Source organism: Nerophis lumbriciformis, linkage group LG06 (assembly GCF_033978685.3).
Source record: "Nerophis lumbriciformis linkage group LG06, RoL_Nlum_v2.1, whole genome shotgun sequence".
Taxonomy (NCBI): domain Eukaryota; kingdom Metazoa; phylum Chordata; class Actinopteri; order Syngnathiformes; family Syngnathidae; genus Nerophis; species Nerophis lumbriciformis.
Genome location: NC_084553.2, coordinates 32,009,503 through 32,032,450, shown reverse-complemented (window position 1 = coordinate 32,032,450; position 22,948 = coordinate 32,009,503). Strand labels below are relative to the sequence as shown.

General features: G+C 39.6%; 1 protein-coding gene across 5 annotated transcripts in view; it reads right to left on the bottom strand.

The window, feature by feature from the left end:
• The window catches only part of furina (furin (paired basic amino acid cleaving enzyme) a), a 163,447-nt gene that overhangs the window by 27,950 nt on the left and 112,549 nt on the right, over window positions 1–22,948 (bottom strand). For all 5 annotated transcript variants that reach the window (XR_009815623.2, XM_061964155.2, XM_061964157.2 and 2 more), the window contains exons 7-9: window positions 16,410–16,498; window positions 4,469–4,641; window positions 3,277–3,489 (exon numbers count right to left, since the gene is read on the bottom strand). Coding sequence is in view for 4 of the 5 variants with exons in the window: in XM_061964155.2 (XP_061820139.1) it covers window positions 3,277–3,489; window positions 4,469–4,641; window positions 16,410–16,498 (475 nt within the window). In the remaining variant the exon portion in view is untranslated. The remainder of the gene's footprint in view (window positions 1–3,276; window positions 3,490–4,468; window positions 4,642–16,409; window positions 16,499–22,948) is intronic.

Here is a 22,948-nt window from a genome sequence, read left to right as displayed (position 1 = left end):
CAGGCTGATTGCCTCCATGCCACGCCGCATTGATGCAGTAATCCGTGCAAAATGATTCCCAACCAAGTTCTGAGTGCATTAATTGACATTTTCAAATGTTTGTTTTTGTTTTGCTGTTATAAATATATATTTTTTTTACTTGGTCTAAGGAAATATTCTAATTTTTTGAGATAGGATTTTTGAGTTTTCTTAAGCTGTATGCCATAATCAGCAATATTAAAATAAAAGGCTTGCAATATTTCAGTTGATGTGTAATGAATCCAGAATGTATGACACTTTTTTTTTAAATTGCATTACAGAAAATAAAGAACTTCATCACAATATTCTAATTTTCTGAGACAGTCCTGTACATCCCGAAATGACACCAGACCGTCTTGTGAGTTCAATTCAAAAAACTTGAAAGAGACTAAAATTTCTGCAGCAAATTCCTAAAAACATTAAAGTGCTTTCATTTAGTGGATCTTTGTCTAGCTTTTTTTTTGCAGTAGGCCCCTAAAAACAGCAGAGTGCTCCTGTTGCATAGACAGGGATATCACTTTTTTTAATTTCCAATTTAGTTACCCTTACAAAACAATTCAAATGTCCACTGCAGAGGATGCTGATTCTCAGGAATACAGTACCGGTATACAAAATAAGAATAATAGTTAAGGGAGGAGTCCATCTCCCCGGTTTTTAACTTTCTGCAAATGTGGCCCCCAAAACTATTTAGCTGAATATCCCCGGCTTTACATGAAATCAACACTTGTAAATATATCAAAATATATTTAAATAACAACTATGTATACAACACAGCAGATGGTGTTTTGGTTTGGAATTACTGAGGTTACGTCATGTAATATGTCATGAAATCTGCCCAATCAAATCCTTGCATGTTCTTTACTGCGCAGCCTTTGGTCCAATGCGAAAAAAAAGTGTGAACTCTAAAGGAGTTCTACCAAAATGTACACCAAGTATTTTTTTCCCATTTTTGGTCCAGAACAGCATAACACAGAACATGGGAAACAAAGCCTTGAAGAGCTACTTTCTCCATGCCTATCTGAGTCCAACCCTCTTCTTTGCAAGCTTGAGTGTGAGACAGTGAAACAATCATTTGATATCATTTAGCAAATAAAAGCATTAGGAGAGAATACAGATATCTGCGAGATGCTATGGGCTGCCCGCAGAGAATCTAAGCATATACAGTCGTGGTCAAAGGTTTACATACACTTGTATAGAACATAATGTCATGGCTGTCTTGAGTTTCCAATAATTTCTACAACTCTTATTTTTTTGTGATAGACTGATTGGAGCACATACTTGTTGGTCACAGAAAGCATTCATGAAGTTTGGTTCTTTTATGAATTAATTATGGGTCTACTGAAAATGTGACCAAATCTGCTGGGTCAAAAGTATACATACAGCAATGTTAATATTTGGTTACATGTCCCTTGGCAAGTTTCACTGCAATAAAGCGCTTTTGGTAGACATCCACAACCTTCTGGCAAGATTCTGGTTGAATTTTTGACCACTCCCCTTGACAAAATTGGTGCAGTTCCGCTAAATTTGTTGGTTTTCTGACATGGACTTGTTTCTTCAGCATTGTCCACATGTTTTCAATGGGGTTTAAGTCAGGACTTTGGGAAGGCCATTCTAAAACCTTAATTCTAACCTGATTTAGCCATTCCTTTACCACTTTTGACGTGTGTTTGGGGTCAATGTCTTGTTGGAACACCCAACTGCGCCCAAGACCCAACCTCTGGGCTGATGATTTTAGGTTGTCCTGAAGAATTTGGAGGTAATCCTCCTTTTTCATTGTCCCATTTACTCTCTGTAAAGCACCAGTTCCATTGGCAGCAAAACAGGCCCACAGCATAATACTACCACCACCATGCTTGATGGTAGGAATTGGTGTTCCTGGGATTAAAGGCCTCACTTTTACTCCTCCAAACATATTGCTGGGTATTGTGGCCAAACAGCTCAATTTTTGTTTCATCTAACCACAGAACTTTCCTCCAGAAGGTCTTATCTTTGTCCATGTGATCAGCAGCAAACTTTAGACGAGCCTTAAGGTGTCCCTTCTGGAGCAAGGCCTTCCTTCTTGCATGGTAGCCTCTCAGTCCATGGCAATGCAGAACACGCTTGACTGTGGACACTGACACCTGTGTTCAAGCAGCTTCCGATTCATTGCTGACCTGCTTTTTGGTGGTTCTCGGTTGACTCTTGATCATCCTGCCCAATTTTCTCTCAGCAGCAGGTGATAGCTTGCATTTTCTTCCTGATCATGGCAGTGACAAAACTGTACCATGCACTTTATACTTACGAACAATTGTCTGCACAGTTGCTCTTGGGACCTTAAGCTGCTTTGAAATGGCTCCAAGTGACTTTCCTGACTTGTTCAAGTCAATGATTCGTTTTTTCAGTTCCTTTGACTTTACCATTGTCGCGTTTGTAACCGAGTCTAATGACTGCATCACATGGGCCCTATTTAAATGGACTCAGAGAAGTCAACAGGTGTCGTCAATCATAATCACTCACATGAAGTTAAGAGGCCATGCCATGAAGCTAATACGATTTGATTGTAACTTTTCTACATCACCAGAATTGATCATGTATGTTAATGTATGTATACTTTTGACCCAGCAGATTTAGTCACATTTTCAGTAGACCCATAATAAATTCATAAAAGAACCAAACTTCATGAATGTTTTTGTGACAAACAAGTATGTGCTCCAATCACTCTATCACAAAAAAATAAGAGTTGTAGAAATCATAGGAAATTCAAGACAGCCATGACATTATGTCCTTCACAAGTGTATGTAAACTTTTGACTACTACTGTAAGTGATTTTGTGTTTGTGAGGTGAATGTTCAATAGCAGCTTTCCAGGATGACTTCCAGTAGTTTACAATTCATAAGAAATGTAATGTGCCAAGGGGGAATTAATAAAAGGAAGAAGAAGAGGACACAGTAGGAAGAGGATTGCGAAGTCAATACGCTGCTGACCCCAATGCATCAACAACCAATTAGTGTACAACAACTTAGATGATTCATGTCTTCTTTGATGCACTATGTTGCTCTTGAACATGATTTTGTTAGCCATGTCATCACTGTCTGTACAGGTGTTTTAACAAGGCAACCCAGGTTTTATGAAAGCTCTCCACTGTGCCTTTGGAAACATGTATTTCCTAATTCGAAGATTATATGCAGTGATTATGACGTAGTGAAATCAAATTTCAAACCATGTCCTTCATACACTTAATGGACAAAGGAAAGTCCAATAAAAAAGATGAACACTTACTATCTGTTTTTCATTCATGTTTCCGGAGCTGTAGGTGGTGGCGAGGGTGGATGAGCAAGCCTCGCTGTACCAGGGGACATTGCCATTCTGGGTGGAGCTGCTGATGGATAGGGTATAGATGCTATTGGTGTAGCCATCACAGTTACAGCTATCCTTCTGTCGCCCCCCGTTGCCGGACGCCCACACAAAAATGGAGCCTAACCCTCCACGGCCCTGAGAGTTAGAAAAGGAATACGTCATTAACTTCTTCATCCATTAAAAATAATAGAAACCTTACACAAAACCCCTACAAAATAATTACCATGCACCTAAATATGTGACGGCGATGTAAAAGAAAACCACTAAATTAATGTCAGGTCACTGTAATATACCATCTAAACCTTCAGTGCTAGAGGTGCAATAATTCAGCTTTATGGTATTGAATGGCACTGTCTCAATCTGCATTGATCCAACCTGGACATGTGCCACCCACCGCCAACTGACAGCGCGATCAACCGTCACGATCATCAAAGTAGCCCGTGTCAGCAGTCCCAAGTCAGTTTTATGGCACATGCCTTGAATCCCACACTCCATATAACGAGGTCTGTGTGGAGCTGCTTGGATGTGTCTATGTGTGGTGCGCACATGTGGTAGTCTGGGGCGTGGTCTGCCGGTCCATTAATCTACATGACAGTCTCAAGCATTCTAACAAGGGACATTACTGCGAATAGGACGACTATTTATGGATTACAAGTGCTACATGTGGGGGGTACTTCTTTCTGGGACAGTTTTTGGTTTGAAATTATTTTTAATATATAAATAAGAACTTACAGTGTTCATACTGAGGACTCAAGTAAATGAGGTTGAACTTCTTCTCGCATTTCAATCAGTTCAAACTTAATTTCTCACAGTTCAGGTTTGATTTCAATCACTTCAGCTCATTTTAGAAAATGTTCCTCACGAGTGGGTTTCAGAGCACATTCCCTTCTCCTTCCCGTTCATAATTGTCAGGGTCAAAAACTGTTTTGTTCCTTCTGCTTTTGTCCTCTCATGCTTGAACAGTTCAATTACAGACTGTTGAAAGGAAGCCACACACAAGCAGTAAATAATTTCTGTCCCACACAAATAGTGGCCCCTCCACAGACACACGCACACACGCACACACACACACACACACAGAGACACGCGCGCACGCACACAAACGCAGACACACCTCAGTAACTCCATGCTGAAAGGCCTCTTTGGCGAGTTTGGCAGGTCCATCCACAGTTTTGCCATCATCTTCCGGGCCCCAACTGGCGCTGTAAATGTCGATGTGTTGGGGATTCAGGCTGAGGGACTGGGCTTCAACAATGTCTGTCACCTCACCATCCAGCATGCGAACACCTGCATTGTCATTGACACGCAGAAGAATACTTTTTAGACCACAGAACACTGTCATTTTTGAGATTTAAAAAAAACCAATTCCAACCCCTTCTTTTAATACGCACAGAAAGTTAACCTAATTCAAACATGTACAAGTTATGGTGTTAACGAATTACAGTGGAATCTCGATCTGTAAACGTCTCATTGTACGAACAAACGGAATAACAATATGATTTGATGTACGAACTATGTCTTAGTGTACAAATGTTCCACAGAGCAACCATATTGCGCCCGGCAGCACAGCCATTGTGGGCAGGTCTGTTATATTTTTTAAATTCCTAATCATTCTAGCCACTGGCTGTAAACCACAGCGCTAGTGACAGTGGGTGCGTGGTGCAGGGCAACTCGATGTTTTGGTTCTGTTAATAAATACCAGTACTGTAGAAATTTGATCCATCACCCCCTTGTTATGTTTGTTTGATCTAAAGTACTGTATAGCGCTTTACATTAAAGTGTACAAACCTTTACTAAAATATGGACTTTTGTCAAGGTTGAAACCTATTACTCATGATTAAATTGTTTCTTATGGAGATTTTTTGCCTTATATACACATTTTTCAATTAAAGGATAAGAACCACTTAAATTTGTAAATGAAGGTTCCGTTGTATCAGTAAAAGACATGGAGAAAAGGTAGGTTAAATATAAACTTTGCTCTTTCCTACACCTTTTTGGATATGTTGAATTATGTAACCACAAGTTACATAATTCATAAAGTTTTTCCTCTATTTGTCAAACGTGGCTGAAACAAATAACTCATAACCACTTTGTTATGTCAAAGTTTTTACGCTTATATTCATAAGTAATTGGAAGTCATCACAAGTCACACAGAATCTTAATGAGGTGTAACATTTGCATTTTCCACATTGTCACTTAATTTGCACTAAGATTGTAGTGAAACATACATAGTAGGTAATGACGCTTCTTAGCAGCAGCTATAATTTGGATTACTGTATTTTTCGGATTATAAATCGCAGTTTTTTTCATAGTTTGGCAGGGGGTGCGACATATACTCCGGAGCGACTTATGTGTGAAATGATTAACACATTACCGTAAAATATCAAATACTATTATTTATCTAATTCACGGAAGAGACAAAGCAAATGTCAGCAATCGTCACACACACGTCAGTGGTCGTCACACACACGTCAACCAATAGAAATTATGCGGGAGCGGGTCATGGCACAAATCACACACGTCAGCGGTCGTCACACACACGTCAACCAATAGAAATTATGCGGGGGCGGGTCATGGCACAAGTCAAACACAAGTCAGCGGTTGTCACACACACGTCAACCAATAGAAATTATACGGGGGCGGGTCATGGCACAAGTGCATTGTGGGTCATGATGGCGGTGTATTGTGAAAAAAAAGATGCTACATGCAACTACGTCCGTACCTAGGAAAATGGATCATTTCAACATTGGGGGTAATTTATAAAAACTGAGAAGGGCTGAACAAAAATGGCACCGAAAAGGAAATCATATACTGCAGATTACAAGCTGGACGTAGTGAAATATGCAGCAGAGAACGGCAATCGAGCAGCAGAAAGAAAGGACATACCACAGGCGACACCGGGGAAGAAGATTTCATCGGATTTAGCGATCGGGAGAGACAGATTGTTTGGTAAACGTATAGCATGTTCTATGTGTTATAGTTATTTGAATGACTCTTGCCATGATGGGTTGTGTTAACATACCAGGCACGTTCTCAGTTGGTATTTGTGTGTCATATGGCGTACACTTATTCAGCCTGTTGTTCACTATTCTTTATTTATTTTAAATTGCCTTTCAAATGTCTATTCTTGGTGTTGGATTTTATCAAATAAATTTCCCCCAAAAATGCGACTTATACTCCAGTGCGTCGTATATATGTTTTTTTCCTTCTTTATTGTGCATTTTCGGCCGGTGCGGCGTATACTCCGGAGCGACTTATAGTCCGAAAAATACGGTAGTTACGTCTTTTATTTCCGTTCTGTGGCTCAACGGTCTCCTTTCTGAGCTGCCACCTAATCGTGGTGGAGGAGTTTGCGTGTCCCAATGATCCTTGGAGCTATGTTGTCCGGTTGCTTCTATGGCCCCTGGTAGGGTCTCCCAAGACAAACAGGTCGTAGGTGAAGGATCAGACAAAGAGCAGCTCAAAGACCTTTAGGAAAAGTACAAATCGAGGACCTAGATTTCCCTTGCCCGGACGCAGGTCACCGGGGCTCCCCTCTGGAGCCACGACCAGAGGTGGGGCACGATGGTGAGTGCCTGGTGACCGAGCCTGTCCCTATGCCCAAAGAGGCAACGTGGGTCCCCCCTCCAATGGGCTTACCACTCATGGTGCAGTGTGAGCTGGGCGGACCACCACCCGCCGCCTCAGGGGGAGAAGCAGTGCACTGTCAACAGGGTGTATGGTGAGGATGGTGTGCTGCTGACCTCGACTGCGGAGGGAATACTTCAAAGACCTCCTCAATCCCACTAACACATCTTCCTATGAGGAAGCAGTGCCTGGGGAATCTATGGTGGGCTCTCCTATTTCTAGGGCTGAGGTTGCCGAGTTAGTTAAAAAGCTCCTCTGTGGCAAGGCTCCGGGGGTGGATGAGATCCGCTCGGAGTTCCTTAAGGCTCTGGATGCTGTGGGGCTGTTTTGGTTGACAAGACTCTGCAACATTGCGTGGACATTGGGGGCGGTACCTCTGGATTTGCAGACCAGGATGGTGGTTCCTCTCTTTAAGAAGAGGAACCGGAGGGTGTGTTCCAACTATCGTGGGATCACACTCCTCAGCTTTCCCGGTAAGGTCTATTCAGGTGTACTGGAGAGGAGGCTACGCCGGATAGTCGAACCTCGGATCCAGTGGGAACAGTGTGGTTTTCGTCCTGGTCGTGGAACGGTAGACCAGCTCTATACTCTATCCTTGAGGGTGCATGGGAGTTTGCCCAACCAGTCTACATGTGCTTTGTGGACTTGGACAAGGCATTTGACCGTGTCCCTCGAGAAGACCTGTGGGGAGTGCTCAGAGAGTATGGGGTATCGGACTGTCTGATTGTGGCGGTCCGCTCACTGTATGATTAGTGGCAGAGCTTGGTCCGCATTACCGGGAGTAAGTCAGACCCGTTTCCAGTGAGGGTTGGACTCCGCCAAGGCTGCCCTTTGTCACCGATTCTGTTCATAACTTTTATGGACAGAATTTCTAGGCGCAGTCAGGGCGTTGAGGGGATCCAGTTTGGTGGCTGCAAGATTAGGTCTCTGCATTTTGCAGATGATGTGGTCCTGATGGCTTCAACTGGCCAGGATCTTCAGCTCTCACTGGATCGGTTCGCAGCCGAGTGTGAAGCGACTGGGATGAGAATCAGCACCTCTAAGTCCGAGTCCATGGTTCTCGCCCGGGAAAGGGTGGGGTGCCATCTCCAGGTTGGGGAGGAGATCTTGCCCCAAGTGGTGGAGTTCAAGTACCTAGGAGTCTTGTTCACAAGTGAGAGAAGAGTGAATCGTGAGATTGACAGGCGGATCGGTGCGCCGTCTTCAGTAATGTGGACGTTGTATCGATCCGTTGTGGTGAAGAAGGAGCTGAGCCGGAAGGCAAAGCTCTCAATTTACCGGTCGATCTACGTTCCCATCCTCACCTATGGTCATGAACTTTGGGTTATGACCGAAAGGACTAAATCACGGGTACAAGGGTCCGAAATGAGTTTCCTCCGCCGGGTGGCAGGTCTCTCCCTGAGAGATAGGGTGAGAAGCTCTGTCATTCGGGAGGAACTCAGAGTAAAGCCGCTGCTCCTCCACATTGAGAGGAGCCAGATGAGGTGGTCCGGGCATCTGCTCTGGATGCCACCCGAACGCTTCCCTAGGGAGCTGTTTAGGGCACGTCCTGGGAAGACCCAGGACACGTTGGGAAGACTATGTTTCCCGGCTGGCCTGGGGACGCCTCGGGATCCCCCGGGAGGTGCTGGACGAAGTGGCTAGGTAGAGGAAAGTCTGGGCTTCTCTGCTTAGGCTGCTGCTCCCGCGACCTGACCTCGGATAAGCAGAAGAAAATGGATGGATGGATGGTTGGGCTCAACGGTGTCGTTGTACTTCCCATTTTAGGAGAGGTAAGATTTATGGGCCCACAGCGATACTGTGGTGTTACATATTTGCATAATTCTAGTGCACTGTGTGCATATTGTGTGCATGTGCTGTATGAGCAGAGTGTCAGATTATGCAAGTGTTGTTTAATGTGTGAATGCTGATTCACACATAATGGCACATAATTCATAATTGTATATATATTTTTTTGCATACAGGTCCCCACACCCACATCACGGAACTAATTTTTCATGCTTGTGTTTAGAAAGAAGTTGTAAACTGCATCGCTGCCTCTTTTAAAACTAAATGCTCTAAAAGAAAGATAGATGAGTAAAAACTAAACAGAACAATGCCACTATAGCATTGGATTGAAAATACATACACTTTGAGAGGAACAATCTAAAGATGCAAATATGGCAACAAATGACAATGAAGGGAACGCATGCAGACAATGTGTATTAACGCGATTATTAAAAGACAATTCCTTAACTTACAGTACTTCCCAAATTTGGTGCATTGAATCATTCACCCCAACCTCCCCTCTATGTTGTTCTATTCCGAAAAACCAAGCACCAACAGTCTGACATACTGCAAACACATCAAACAGACTGTAGCATTTTTGTGGTGGCATCAACTTCTAGGCAGGGGTTGTTTAATTCACTGGAGGAGCCTCATGTTTCCCCAGGCCCCCAAAAAGTCAAAAATAAACAACATAAACAAGGAAGACAAACTCATAAATTATGGTTCAACTTGTGTATGTACACATCAACCTTCCTTTATCATTTTCTCTGGCCATCCCTAAAAACAACAAAATCCACCCTTAAAATTTAAATGACAAACTATAATATCCATTTTTAGTTTTATTGGGAAAATTATTTGTCTATTAGAGGACTTTCTAGATTCTGGACTGTGTATGCATTCATCAGTTTAATGTTCAGTAAATGTGTGGCATGCTACTAACATCTGATGCCAGGACAAATTTCATACTTGAACCCCAAACCTGGCAATAATATGTTAGATTCTAAAAAAGGTTTATTTTGAAACATTTTTATAGCGCTAGGAATACATGCTTTAGTGCCAAGAACAACCCTGACAGTTAAGAAAGGATCGCAGACCACAGAGGCAGTATTTCTCTCACTTGGCTTAAGAGACTGCAAGGTGTAATGGCTAAATAACAGCATTCATTTTTTTTTTAGAAAATGTGTTTTGTTTCAACTACTTGTAACTATACTGCAATAAACTCGACTTCACAGCTGAATCCCTACCTATGAGACCACACAGGCGCACCTTTTATCATAATGAGGATGTATGTGATATTCTCCCAAGGCATTTGGTATGATCATAAAGATGTGTGCAGAGGCGTTCTTTTCTCTTGGGGTTCAAAATTGATACGACAGCTGGAAGTAGCACGCAGGAAAGATAAGCCGAGAAGAAATGAGAGAACGGGCACTAGGATAAAAGCAGCGCCTGCCTTTTAAAGAACTAAACACTACATCTGAAGAAGCCACATTAGAGGCACAGCCTGTAAATATGTGCATGATAGTTTATCAAATCATTGGTCTCCATTTCAACAAGGCTACATTTTTATTTCACACTCTGAGAACCACATTACAAATGAAACAGATGGGAATCAGGTGTAACAAATATGGCAAAATATGATTCATGAAGGTGACGACTGCAAAGACATTTACAATTCCCATTATATTTTTAACTAACTTTAATAGTACTCAATTTGTGTCTGTCTGTGCTGTCTGCACACAATCAGTCTATGCAGCGTATAAAAATAAACACATAATTCATTTTGTTCGATTCTGCAATTCAACTTGGTGAAGGGCAGGTGACAACAAGCGGTAACAACAGATAGACACAAAGACAAACATGTCCAGCGGCTGGGGTATTCACCACCACTGAACACTCCAACAAATAAAATGATGCGGTTAACACGTCATTAGTTGCACAGCAACTAAATGTTATTAACAGCAAGTTGTTGTTATACACGCTGTTGATGTATTGACTTAAAAAAAGGTAAATGCAGCAGTGTCAACAGGTTATTATGGCGAAACAAACTGGCAGTGGCACTATGGCGTCAGAACAGTGCCAGAATCCTTGCTCGTAAAAAAACACACGGTGTGCGCATGGCCTACCTGCACACGCGCAGCTGCATTTTACATTGTAGGGACTATTTGTGTGCGGCCTCGGTTTGCGCCTGTGATGCGTTTCCCTGGTTCTCTTCACGCACGTTTTCCACCCGTTTGGCACTTAGGGGTGGGTATTGAATAATTGGCATCTGCAACTACCCTCCTTTCGGATTGGTTACTTTTAACACCTAATGTCTCCTGATCAGAGCCAATCCGAGGGAACTGTAACCGTCAAACTGTGTCCCTCTGAAGAAGAGTGTAATATTTAGAGTCTAATGATTACAGTGCCAAATAACACATTTTGTTATTTCTTAAGTAAAGGGCATAACATGAAAACAATTAAACACACACATTTGATTAAATTGTAAGGGTATCACACCCACGACTCTGGCATTATGACATCAGCACATTGATAGATTAGCTCCCTTTTTTATCATATAAAGTAAGTTTATTTGATGCATTTACCCGGGGCAGCATATACAGCACATTATTTAATCGAAATAAGATATATTTAAAAGGGAACTTTTTCAGACACACATTTTTAGCGTGCCGTGATCACAGAGAGCTAACTAGCTTATGCTGCTATATTGACATATTGAGCCCATGAGCTGGTGAAAGTTAATTCTAGATTATAAATCATGCATCTCTACTGGATACTAGAAGATTCTGGCAATAAACTGAAAAGTTGGTCAACTTTGACAGTCAACTTATACCCAGAGATGGCAATTTTTTTTCAAACTTTTGTGAGGATAGGACTGGGCCGATTATCTTGTGATTCTTAGTATGTTTGACTCTTTGTGAGGCAAGGCGGGCCGCGGCTCTTACGCTTATATGGAAGTTTGTGTTATTTTAATTAATGTGCATGTTCGGCGAGCGAGACGGTCTGCAAAAGCGGTCACTCTATTGCATTGGTTTCTTTGGTTGCGGGCGTTTGTACTACAAATGTGTGAAGTGAAGTGAATTATATTTACATAGCGCTTTTCTCTAGTGACTCAAAGCGCTTTTACATAGTGAAACCCATTATCTAAGCTACATTTAAACCAGTGGGTGGCACTGGGAGCAGGTGGGTAAAGTGTCTTGCCCAAGGACACAACGGCAGTGACTAGGATGGCGGAAGCGGGGATCGAACCTGGAACCCTCAAGTTGCTGGCACGGCCACTCTACCAACCGAGCTACACCGCACAAATAAATGGTCGTAATGATATCTGCTTTAAAACTCCAGATGGTTAGTATTGCCATATTAAATTAAAATAATCAAAGAACCGTCATTCACAAATGCACTTTGATACGGACAGACTGACTGGCGCTAGTTTTCTAGCTAGCTTAAATGCTGACATGTAAAACAACAAACATTACTGCTTTTCCTTTTTACGAAACGTCATTCCCCAAACTAAACCAACGCATTACTGTTTAAACAACTGAGCTACAGTATTCACATGAAAAAGAAAGGATGTGCTGTTTTTGCACAAAGTTATCGATAAACTCGACAGTGTCGAGTTGAAACAGACGGACACACACAAATTCCGTTCAATAGGAAGTGAACTCACGTGATGACACAAACTGGAAGTGAAACAACTGATCACTCTTTATAATTTACAATAATAATAATAATAGGGCTCTTATGAAGCCAGAACAATATTTAAAATAAAATGAGAAAGTATATTTTATTTGTAATATTTATTTGTTTTATTTAACTTGGTATTTAAAAGTTTACATTTCAATTACAATGTTAAAATATACGAGAAATACAAGTTAATCGCCACCCGTCTCGATTGGAATGAAATTTTGATCCGAACGTGTGTGATCGGGTCAGAATATTCCGAATGGCGTGTTTACATGAAGCTTTTTTATTACGGTTAGGCTTTTAATCTGATTAAATGTGTCCATGTGCACATAGCTGTTATTGATACCATGGGTAGTACAGTATTTAAGTAATACTAGTGATTAGATCGATAGTTTTTTCACAAAATTAGTAAATAAGTCCCTGGACACAGGAGCATTTTGACTTTATATTGGTTAAAACAATTTTACGGAATAAAAGAGATTAATGAAACAGCTTAAATATTTACTTGATACTGTTACAATGCCTTCATGTGTTTTTTTTTGCTGATTATCATTTTGATAAAGAATTAAAAAGCTAAATTATTTAGAAAATGGATGGATGGGTGGACCTTAAATAGTTTACAGTAAAATGTATTGGTGCCAGTCCAACTACTAGTTTACTTCTCAAAATGTAAGGTGATTTTATGGTTCATTTTTTAGATCATATAGTCAATAGCTGTCACCATAAATACATAATACAACTTACAGTTAATAAATGAGATGGTATCAGCGGATCTCACTTTCTTTTGCATTCCCAAACCAAACAACATGCATTTAAAGATTCCACATACAAGAAAATTGAGGGTGTATGTTTGAGGAATTCATTTGAAAAAATTGTTGCACCACTACCTGATGTGGGTAGTAACACTCTTTATTTACTCCGTTACATTTACTTAAGTAACTTTTTGGATAACAAACTCTCAATTTTTACTTGAATATCTCGAAGAAGAAATGTTACTTTTACTCCGTTACATTCAGTTTCATTCCGATCGTTGCATTTACTTATATCACAATTATTTATAATCGATTAATTAAGGCTCGCAAAGACGTATTCATTTGTCAGTGAGCCTTTTTCCGGCGGGCACTGTCACATGATTCTGTTTCACCAATCCAATGTAAGCATTAGTGGCGTTTGTTTTGATTCCATTTCACCAATCAAACAGAGCCTGGCAGTCAGACATGACTCCGTTTGACCAATCCAACTTAAACACAAGTGACGCTTCACTCTATCCCACCAATCAAACGCAGCCTGACATTCTCGGGGTGAGACTGTTTACGTATGCCAAACAAGCACAAAGTACAGATATAGAAGCTGAAATAGGTCAGTGTTTTAAAGTATATGGAAATATAGAAACCTAGTTGTTTAATAAGTGTAAGAATGTTCCCAAAGAAGACACTTTAATTACATGACATGACACTAGCACATCCCGGCTGTTTCAGACAACTGGTAAGCAGACATTTCCTAAAACTGAAAAAGCGATCTTTGTGTCTCTGATGATCTTAATAACCACAAGTGTCATTTAAACTCATTAAAACATTACCAACAACACCAAATAGCAGTGGAAATGTGTACTTACAGGTATCTGTTAGATCCGGAGCTTGAACGTTACTAGCGCTAGCTTATTAGCATGTAGCGATCTATATTTCTACTGTATTTACGTTACCACATAGCTAACAAGCTGAAATGACCAAAGTTGCCTCCTGTTGTGTGAGACAGTCACATTAGAGATAAGAGCATGGAAACTAGAACTTTACATGTTAGTGAGAAAATAGAAGTAACTGAATTTTTTACAAATCAGACTAATTTAGTAAACAAATACGTATTGACTGTAAAAAGTGACAGACTAGTCAGCAAAGATAATTGCTTTCAAACTTGTAAACAAAAAACATTTAAATAATGTGCTATCATCTGTGTTAGTAGCAATGTTCAAATTTCACCTTACATGAATTCCACTTCCAACTAGAGATAACATGTTGCAGTAAATTGTATATGATTTTCATGTTTTACACACAGCACACTACTACGGTTGTGGTCCAAAAACCATTAAAAAAAAATAGCTACTAAACAAATCATAAGTTACTCAATACTTGCATAGTTTTTTTTACGCATTACTTACTCTTACTAAAGTAATTATTTTGATGACTACTTTTTACTTTTACTTGAATCATATTCTTCTAAAGTAACGGTACTCTTACTTGAGTACAATTTTTGAATACTTTACACAGCTCTGACCACTACACTAAAAAAACTATTTGTTATGAAAATCAATTAAATCTACAGATTAATCGAAAAAATATTTGGTAAATTAATCAATTCAAGAAATAATAGTTTAATGCAACCCTACAAAAAACTGAAACACAAGGCCTGCACATTGTCTGAAATGGTGTACAATGTCAACAACCCCACTCTGTACTACACATTTAATAAAATACACAATTGTTATTATTCATATTGTAAGTGGACCAAATCGCTTACTATATATTAAAACTATGAACATTACAGCTGTAATTTGGTTATTTAATAGGCCATGTAATTTGTTTTGAGTTTAGGTGTGGCCACAGTGTGCAAGTCTCATGTGCTCACATTTGGTCCAAGGAAGGCTGAGGGAGTTTGTGTGCTCTGACTACATGAAAAATTAGGGGGAACATTGACAGCGTAACTAATCCATTTCAGCATCGAGAGCCAAGACCACTGCAACAATTAGTTTTTTGACAGTTTTTTACACAAACATTCCGTATGCTATGAATACTAAAAAAATTACTGAAGTTGGGGAATATAATAAAACTTAGCGACACTCTAGCCATTTAACTTCCATTGCCCCGCATCTGTCATCACCAGTGCGTGCATCAATTACAAAACCTGTTTCACGCAGTCACAACTTGCTTTAGTTGCAAATGTGTTGCTGTTGACATCAGAGCAACACTGCACCTGTGTGTTTTCTGTTAATTTGATATCCGCCTTTGTCTGTGATGTGGCTCGTCTGCTGTGTTATTTAGAGACAACAGTGCTGTCATGTCTGTTTACATCTGACAAATTTGACAAATTGGTTTTGTTTTGAATTTGTAATTATTCTGTAAATCATTATCTCACAGTAAAACAGAAATATATGGACAAGGCTATTACACCTGGAGGAAGTAAAAATGTATTTACAAAATGAGAATTTGTCCATCCTTGGCAACTATAGGAGCTTTATTGGGAAGACTTTCTACAAGATGCCAAGAGTGTAATTCGTTCATTCATCAGGAAGAAGATGGTGAGGTCACCGATGTTGGACCTGAGAAAGATGCTAAATCGCAATCTTTGTGGTATTTCATTTTTAAAAGTGCGGTCAGGTTTTTCCACAGCAAAGCCATTCATGTATACATTTATAAATCTTGCGTTGCGCACTGGGAACAGAGGGCTTTAACCAAACTGTTCCCACAAAGCATGTACAGGTAATATCCCATCCATCCATTTTCTACCGCTTATTCCCTTTGGGGTCGCGGGGGGCGCTGGAGCCTATCTCAGCTACAATCGGGCGGAAGGCGGGGTACACCCTGGACAAGTCGCCACCTCATCGCAGGGCCAACACAGATAGACAGACAACATTCACGCTCACATTCACACACTAGGGCCAATTTAGTGTTGCCAATCAACCTATCCCCAGGTGCATGTCTTTGGAGGTGGGAGGAAGCCGGAGTACCCGGAGGGAACCCACGCAGTCACGGGGAGAACATGCAAACTCCACACAGAAAGATCCCGAGCCCGGGATTGAACCCAAGACTACTCAGGACCTTCGTATTGTGAGGCAGATGCACTAACCCCTCTTCCACCGTGCTGCCTTGTACAGGTAATATAATTTTCCAAAATGTTTTGGAAGCTGAAAAATTACATTGACCAAACAAGATTGATTTATTAAGCAGCGCTTTCACAACCACCTGTATTATTTATTTAGTGCTTACCTCCAATTTTGGCGTTGTAAGCCACACCGACTCCACAGATCCCATTGTTGGCTGCTGCTGCCACTTCTCCTGCACATCGTGTTCCATGCCTACAGAAAGTTGAAAGATTGAAAGGAGCATGTAAAAAAACAATACAAGAACAAGACTATTTTATCACGTGTGGTTGACCTTGAAACATAACTTACAATTTCATTGTACATTTACAGAACCATGTACTGCCCTCAGCTAACAAGATTGCTTGTGAAAGAAATGTGGTTAAGCTGCAGACTGAGACAAAACAAATGCATAAAGAAAAGTACTCGCCTTTGATTTCTTCAAAACAAATCTATATTCCCATTTGTCTAAAAAACCTGTCAATCTGTTAACAATGTACATTATTTACACCCCAGCAAAATTAGTAACCTTGGAGGAGCAAACAGTGGATACAATCAGTCAAAAGAAATGAAAAACAAAAAGACTTTCACAGGCTCTGCATGCAAGATGGATTTATGTGAATACCATTTGCCATTTTTCACACAGAGTCTTTCTTTATTCCCAAGCCTCTGTTGCAATGTATCTCGCTTCAGGCACTGCAGTGTTTCGAGGTCCAAAAAACTAATACAGAGTGGTTGATCAGCACATTCCAGTCAGGTGCATTCCCCTGGTCGGCCAGATGGATACACTCTCCTAGTGACCTTCAACATTATGCAGAGCCATGTTGGGGTGCAGCCATTCCCAAACAGGAAGCCTAAGTCTGGGAAAAACTAAGAAAGAAACTACAGTAGGCATTTCATTCAGCTGAATTACACAGACCCGACAACCTGGATTATAAACTACACAAAGCTATCTGCAGTACATTTAAAAAAAAAAGAGTGGAATGATTATAATTCAACCATAACCTATTTTTCTGACTAATTTAAATTATTTGAATGAGCTGACAGGGTGGAAATTTATATATTTTGTCTCATTTAAGATAGACAATAAGTAACATGCGATTCTCAGGTTATTACTTATGCATGCACTACTTGGAGAGAGAGAAACAAGATGGTAATCTAGTATTTCTACACAATAGGACCAAAAGAAATCACAGAAAAGTGAACCCACACACATTATTTTGGCAATTATCCAGAACATTTTATCACAGCTCTCCCTGAGATCTATTCTGCCGTGGTACTGCTGTGGTCGTGCAACGTCCACACTTTGGATGTAGCTGATGAGAAGGAGATAAGTGATAAGCATTCAAGCGAACCTTTTCAGAATCTGCCTTGTGATTCATTACAGTCACAAGCATTCTAGACAGGTTTTATGGAATACAAATGCAGTCACAGAGATGTGGTTCTCGGTTTCTGAATCTGATTGTGGAAGAAGGATATATGTATTTTTTTGTTGTTGTAGCGTTTGGATTTTCCTGTGAAAGTTAAGACAAAAGGGAAATCTACAAAGTCAAGCAGAATTTGTTTCATAAAACACAAAACTGTACCAGCAATGTTTTAAGTAAAATAATGTTTTGAGCAATTTTAGTGCTAAATAGAGATGGGTCTGCTTGCGTGTGTAGGGACTACGAATGGAAATGAATTTTTTTTTCCAAAAATTCAAAGTTTTTACATTTTTATGCAAAATGTAGAGAAATGTTCATTAACATACAATGCACCTCCCAAATAAAATTTAATGCAGCTGAGATAGGCTCCAGCACCCCCGCGATCCCGAAAGGGATAAGCGGTAGAAAATGGATGAAACATTTTATTGAACTGAATGGAATTAAATTTGGTACTTTTGTAGGTACTGACCAAAATTCCGTTGGTCAAAAAACAGATAATATTAAACAAATACACATTTGTTGACACACATAAGTGTCAAACATTGGTAGCTGTGATGATTGGCATCGATTCCTAGGTACCGGAAACTGGTACTGATTCAAATGCGAAAAGTACCCATTTTTATAAGCTAAATACAACTAAAAGTAAAACAACTTGCCCTTTTAATTGTGTGTCAGTCACAAGCCATTGTGCTTTCAGTTTCATGTTATCTAGTTAGCATCTGCTTGGTCAAATACATTTGGGTATGCATTTAAACGTAGTTCATATTAATAATTATTAATAAGATTAAGAATTGTAAAACATTTGAGTTCCAGCTTGGTTTTATTAACACAAATTTTGTATTTTATCTAAATTGTCAATATAATTTACAAACATAACATTGTTAAAGTTGATATACTGTGTTTTCTAAAGGGGGTGTTAGTGTATCAATATTACACCCCACCAGAATGTATACAATTGGCAAAGATGGAGTGGGGGTGTTATTGTTCAGCCGTTAAGTAAATAACAAAGGGATCACTGACGCATTGTTTGCACTGTTTCAGAAGGCAACCTCCATAAATGCAGTATTGCAAAACAACAATGCACAATAAGTTATAAATTATAATTGATAGTTGGTACGTACGGGCTGGTGGAATTAACTGCAAAAAAACTAAGAAACAAGTGATCTCAAGAGTATAGGAATGTATTGGATCCATATCTGCACTGTGTGCTAATCTTAAAACATATCAAACACAGTTTATTGTACCAAAATTGTATGTATTAGCCTGTTAGAAGCTGTCAAATATCCACAAAATACTTTTAGGAAATTAGGTACTTTGCATTCAAGCCTGATACATTGTGTAATAAATCAGAAAGCACATGACATTGTGGTGTTAATAAGAGAATGTGACAAACAGAGACCCTGTTTCACTACAGAAATGTTTTGATTACGGCAAGAAGAAGCCCTGTGGCAGGGTCTAAACTGTGAGACTAACTCATGTTACATCAAAGTTGCATATGGGCCCAAGGCCAACAACATGATCAGTATTCATACCCTCAGCTGGCGAAACCATTATCACTGTGCAAAACCTCAACTGCCTTTCTCTGGAGCTTTTCTGGGAAAAAGCTATTGTCATAGAGATGTGTCTAAATTGTATCTGCAGATTGGGGACATTTGAATCGGATGAATGAGCATTTCAAAAGAAAAAAAAGGTCAGAAAAGCTGTCGGATATTAGATTTCTTGGACTTGACAACATTAAGAAACACTTAGTCTTTTATACATTGTTGATTAATGGCCTTTATACTACTATCTGGTGTGTATAGGCCACATTCATTGGTTTTAAATCAGACAAAAGCTCCCATAACAAAACATTTAAAGGTGACATATGTAATAATTTCATGTCAAGTCATCATTAAATGGCCCTGATATGTCAAAAGGCATTAATAAATCGTGTTCTTTTCGAATTCCTTTATAACTGATAACGGCGGTTTAGCAGGGATATGCTTATTTCAAAATTAGATATACAGATCCGAAATATTGTTATTGTTTTAATTTCGATGCCCCGCCCTCTACCGTTTAACCAATTAAAAAGTCTGTGAGTGTGTCACATCCAGGTTGCCAGTTACACACCGCCCTCTTCATTGAGCTAGTGCCACTGGTAAAGTTACTAAACATGTCAGACCTTAGTAAATCTAAAAGGTGTTGTTACAATTCTCAACTTATTCATGACAAAGCCAGGAACAAAACAAGGATTTGTATCGGGATGCCTTTGAAAGATGGAGATGATTGAAGGTGGAGAAGATTTTTTCATCTGACGCCAAACTTGCTAATTTCCTCCTTGATAGGTAAGTCAGACATTTACGTTTTCTTATTACTTGTAATAAATGGAAATGGACATTTCGTATGTAAACTATATTGTCCAATACAGTCTATGATCTTGTTTAACAAAGCTAGTATGTTTGTGCAACAAATGCATGCTAGTCGGGTAATGACATGTAGACATATAGGCTAACGGGAGTAATATATACCCGTTAGCCTGTATGTCGATGTGTCATCCAACGGACAGGGAAAAGTACATTTTCGACAAAAAAAACCTATGTGGATATGGGTAGTGTTCGTTCTCAATATGCTGATACACTGAGGAAATGTGTTCCAACATTAGCACGGCTAATTACGGTTTCTGGTACTGTATGTGCATCAAACACATATGGGGTGGTATTTGCTTGGCACAATATAATGCATTACCGGTACATGTAATGATTTTCTACTTTGTGTATTGACATGGTAGTAGGCTATATGATTTATGTGTAACCTGGTTTTTGCATAACGTGGGTTGGCTCATAGAATTGCACTCTGCACTGAAAGAGGGTGATGTGTGTACATGGAAGAGAATGCAGTGTGTCAGGTTGGATGCAACATGGAGTTATGCTGAATGAAATGTGGCTGTAATTTTGACTTGCCATCAAAGTAGGCCTATGCGATGTATAATATATTATATTATATTATTATTTTTAATTATTTCAATGGTGGTCCGTGCGGTCAAAATAGACATTTTAGCAGGGTAATGTCAACAATCTGTCCCGACTCCCGACGAAAATATTGCTACGTAACTTTACAAATACATTTGGCTAATCGACATAAAAAATTTTGGCATAATTACTTAGTTAACCATCTTGCAAGAAGCATAAACAAGAGAAACCTACACGTAGGACTCAGCGATTGCCATTTGAAGTTCCTTGGAATAGGATTCAGATTCGGCTGCATATCTGGCAACCTCAGTCATGGAGAGTGGGAGAGGACTACAGAATTTTGACTGCAATTGCAGTACCATTTCTGGCCACATTACTACATATGGCACCTTTAAGCATTTTATCTATCTCTTTTTTTGATACATGTGGTCAGACACACTACTAATCCAGAATCTCTTAAAGTGGAATTGTACTTTTTTTGGAATTTTGCCCATCGTTCACAATCATTATGACGATGACGATGGAAGGTTTTTAAAAAAAAAATTTTTTTAAATGCATTCTAAATATTAAATAAAAGCGATCAAAAGTCTGCTTACAATGGAGCCGATGTGATCCACGTCTAATCTCATGTTCTGTCAAAGTGTACCAACTTGTCGGATCACCTACTCAGACTTCTTCTGACCAGGTGAGATGCATGATATATGATCTAGAAAAAACTTACAGGGAGTAAGGAAGCGAGGAAGCAGCAGACCACTTGATGATGTAAACATAGGGACACACGGTAGGGATCATGCCGCCGCTATAAAGAGTTGGTCTGCGTTAGCGCTTCTAATAATAATATCACTAATAATTGGTTAATATTCAAATCACAAAATGTAAATGGAGTATTGTTGGCGGTTTTTGAATGGTTATTTATTGGATTTTATGAGCGAAATAGAGGAGCTCCCATTGGCTCTGCTGGGAGCGGACATTTATTTACGTTTATTTAATATTTAGAATGCATTAAAAAAAAATCCGTTGTCATGTCTTTCATAATAATTATGAACCTATCTAGGCAAAATTTAAAAAAAAGTGCAGTTCCCCTTTAGCAATACACCATTTACATTTTGTGACTTGAATATTAACCAAGTAATAGTGATATTGTTATTATAAGCGCTAACACAGACAAACTATTTATACCAGCGCAGTGATCACAAGCTCGCGTGCCAATGTTGCGTGTTTGAATGATCAGCTGTTTCCTCATTTCCTTGCTCGTCAAACTTTATTGTAGATCATAAATCATCCCTCTTACCTGGAAAGTAGAAGGACGAGGACATATTCCAACAAGTTAGTACATCTTGACAGCTAATTTAGACCTGGAATGGCGAGAACGACACGAAAAGACGCTTGGTTTTTCATCTAAACTGAAAGATATGAACATCCTATCAGTCAGCATTGCAGTGAGGGCATACATTGTACAGCAAGTGATCGTTGTTTGATTATGTTCGTAGTTTGTATATCTTGTTCAGCACTTTCAAATACTGCTGCATGATTCTTATGTGTTTCACTAAAGCTGCATTTGTTTATCACACAGCTTTTAAAACTTGTTGCTCATCCTCCTTATATTCAGGCTAAAAAATTTACTTTCTGCTTCATAATTTGTCCTAACGTAGTCTTCTTTGTCTGACACCAAGTATGCTGTCAGTAGTAGTAGTGATGCTGTTGAACGGAAAATAGAAAATTGTGATGAGTCTGTGACATTAATGAGCTGCTGTATGTTTAAAATTTGTAAAATACGTAAATAGTACATATTATTAATGTGCCTGTTAAAGTTATTAAAGTGCCTATTACATATATAGGGGCGGCATGGCGTAGTGGGTAGAGCAACCGTGCCAGAAACCTGAGGGTTGCAGGTTCGCTCCCCGCCTCTTACCATCCAAAAAAAAAAAGGTGGTGGTCGGAGGGGCCGTTGGCGCAAATTGCAGCCACGCTTCCGTCAGTCTACCCCAGGGCAGCTGTGGCTATGAAAGTAGCTTACCACCACCAGGTGTGAACGAATGATGGGTTCTACATGTAAAGCGACTTTGGGTACTTAGAAAAGCGCTATATAAATCCCAGTTATTATTATTATTATTATTATTATACTTACAGCGTGTATACAAAACATTGATATAAATTATTGATGGATGTTTTTAGAGCACTTTTAAAGGTGGAATAGAACGACTCTCATTGGCTCTATTGTTAGCTGATTTTTTGTAGCGTTTAATTACAAATGCATAAAAAACAGAAAAAACTAAAATAAAACGTTTTCTTGT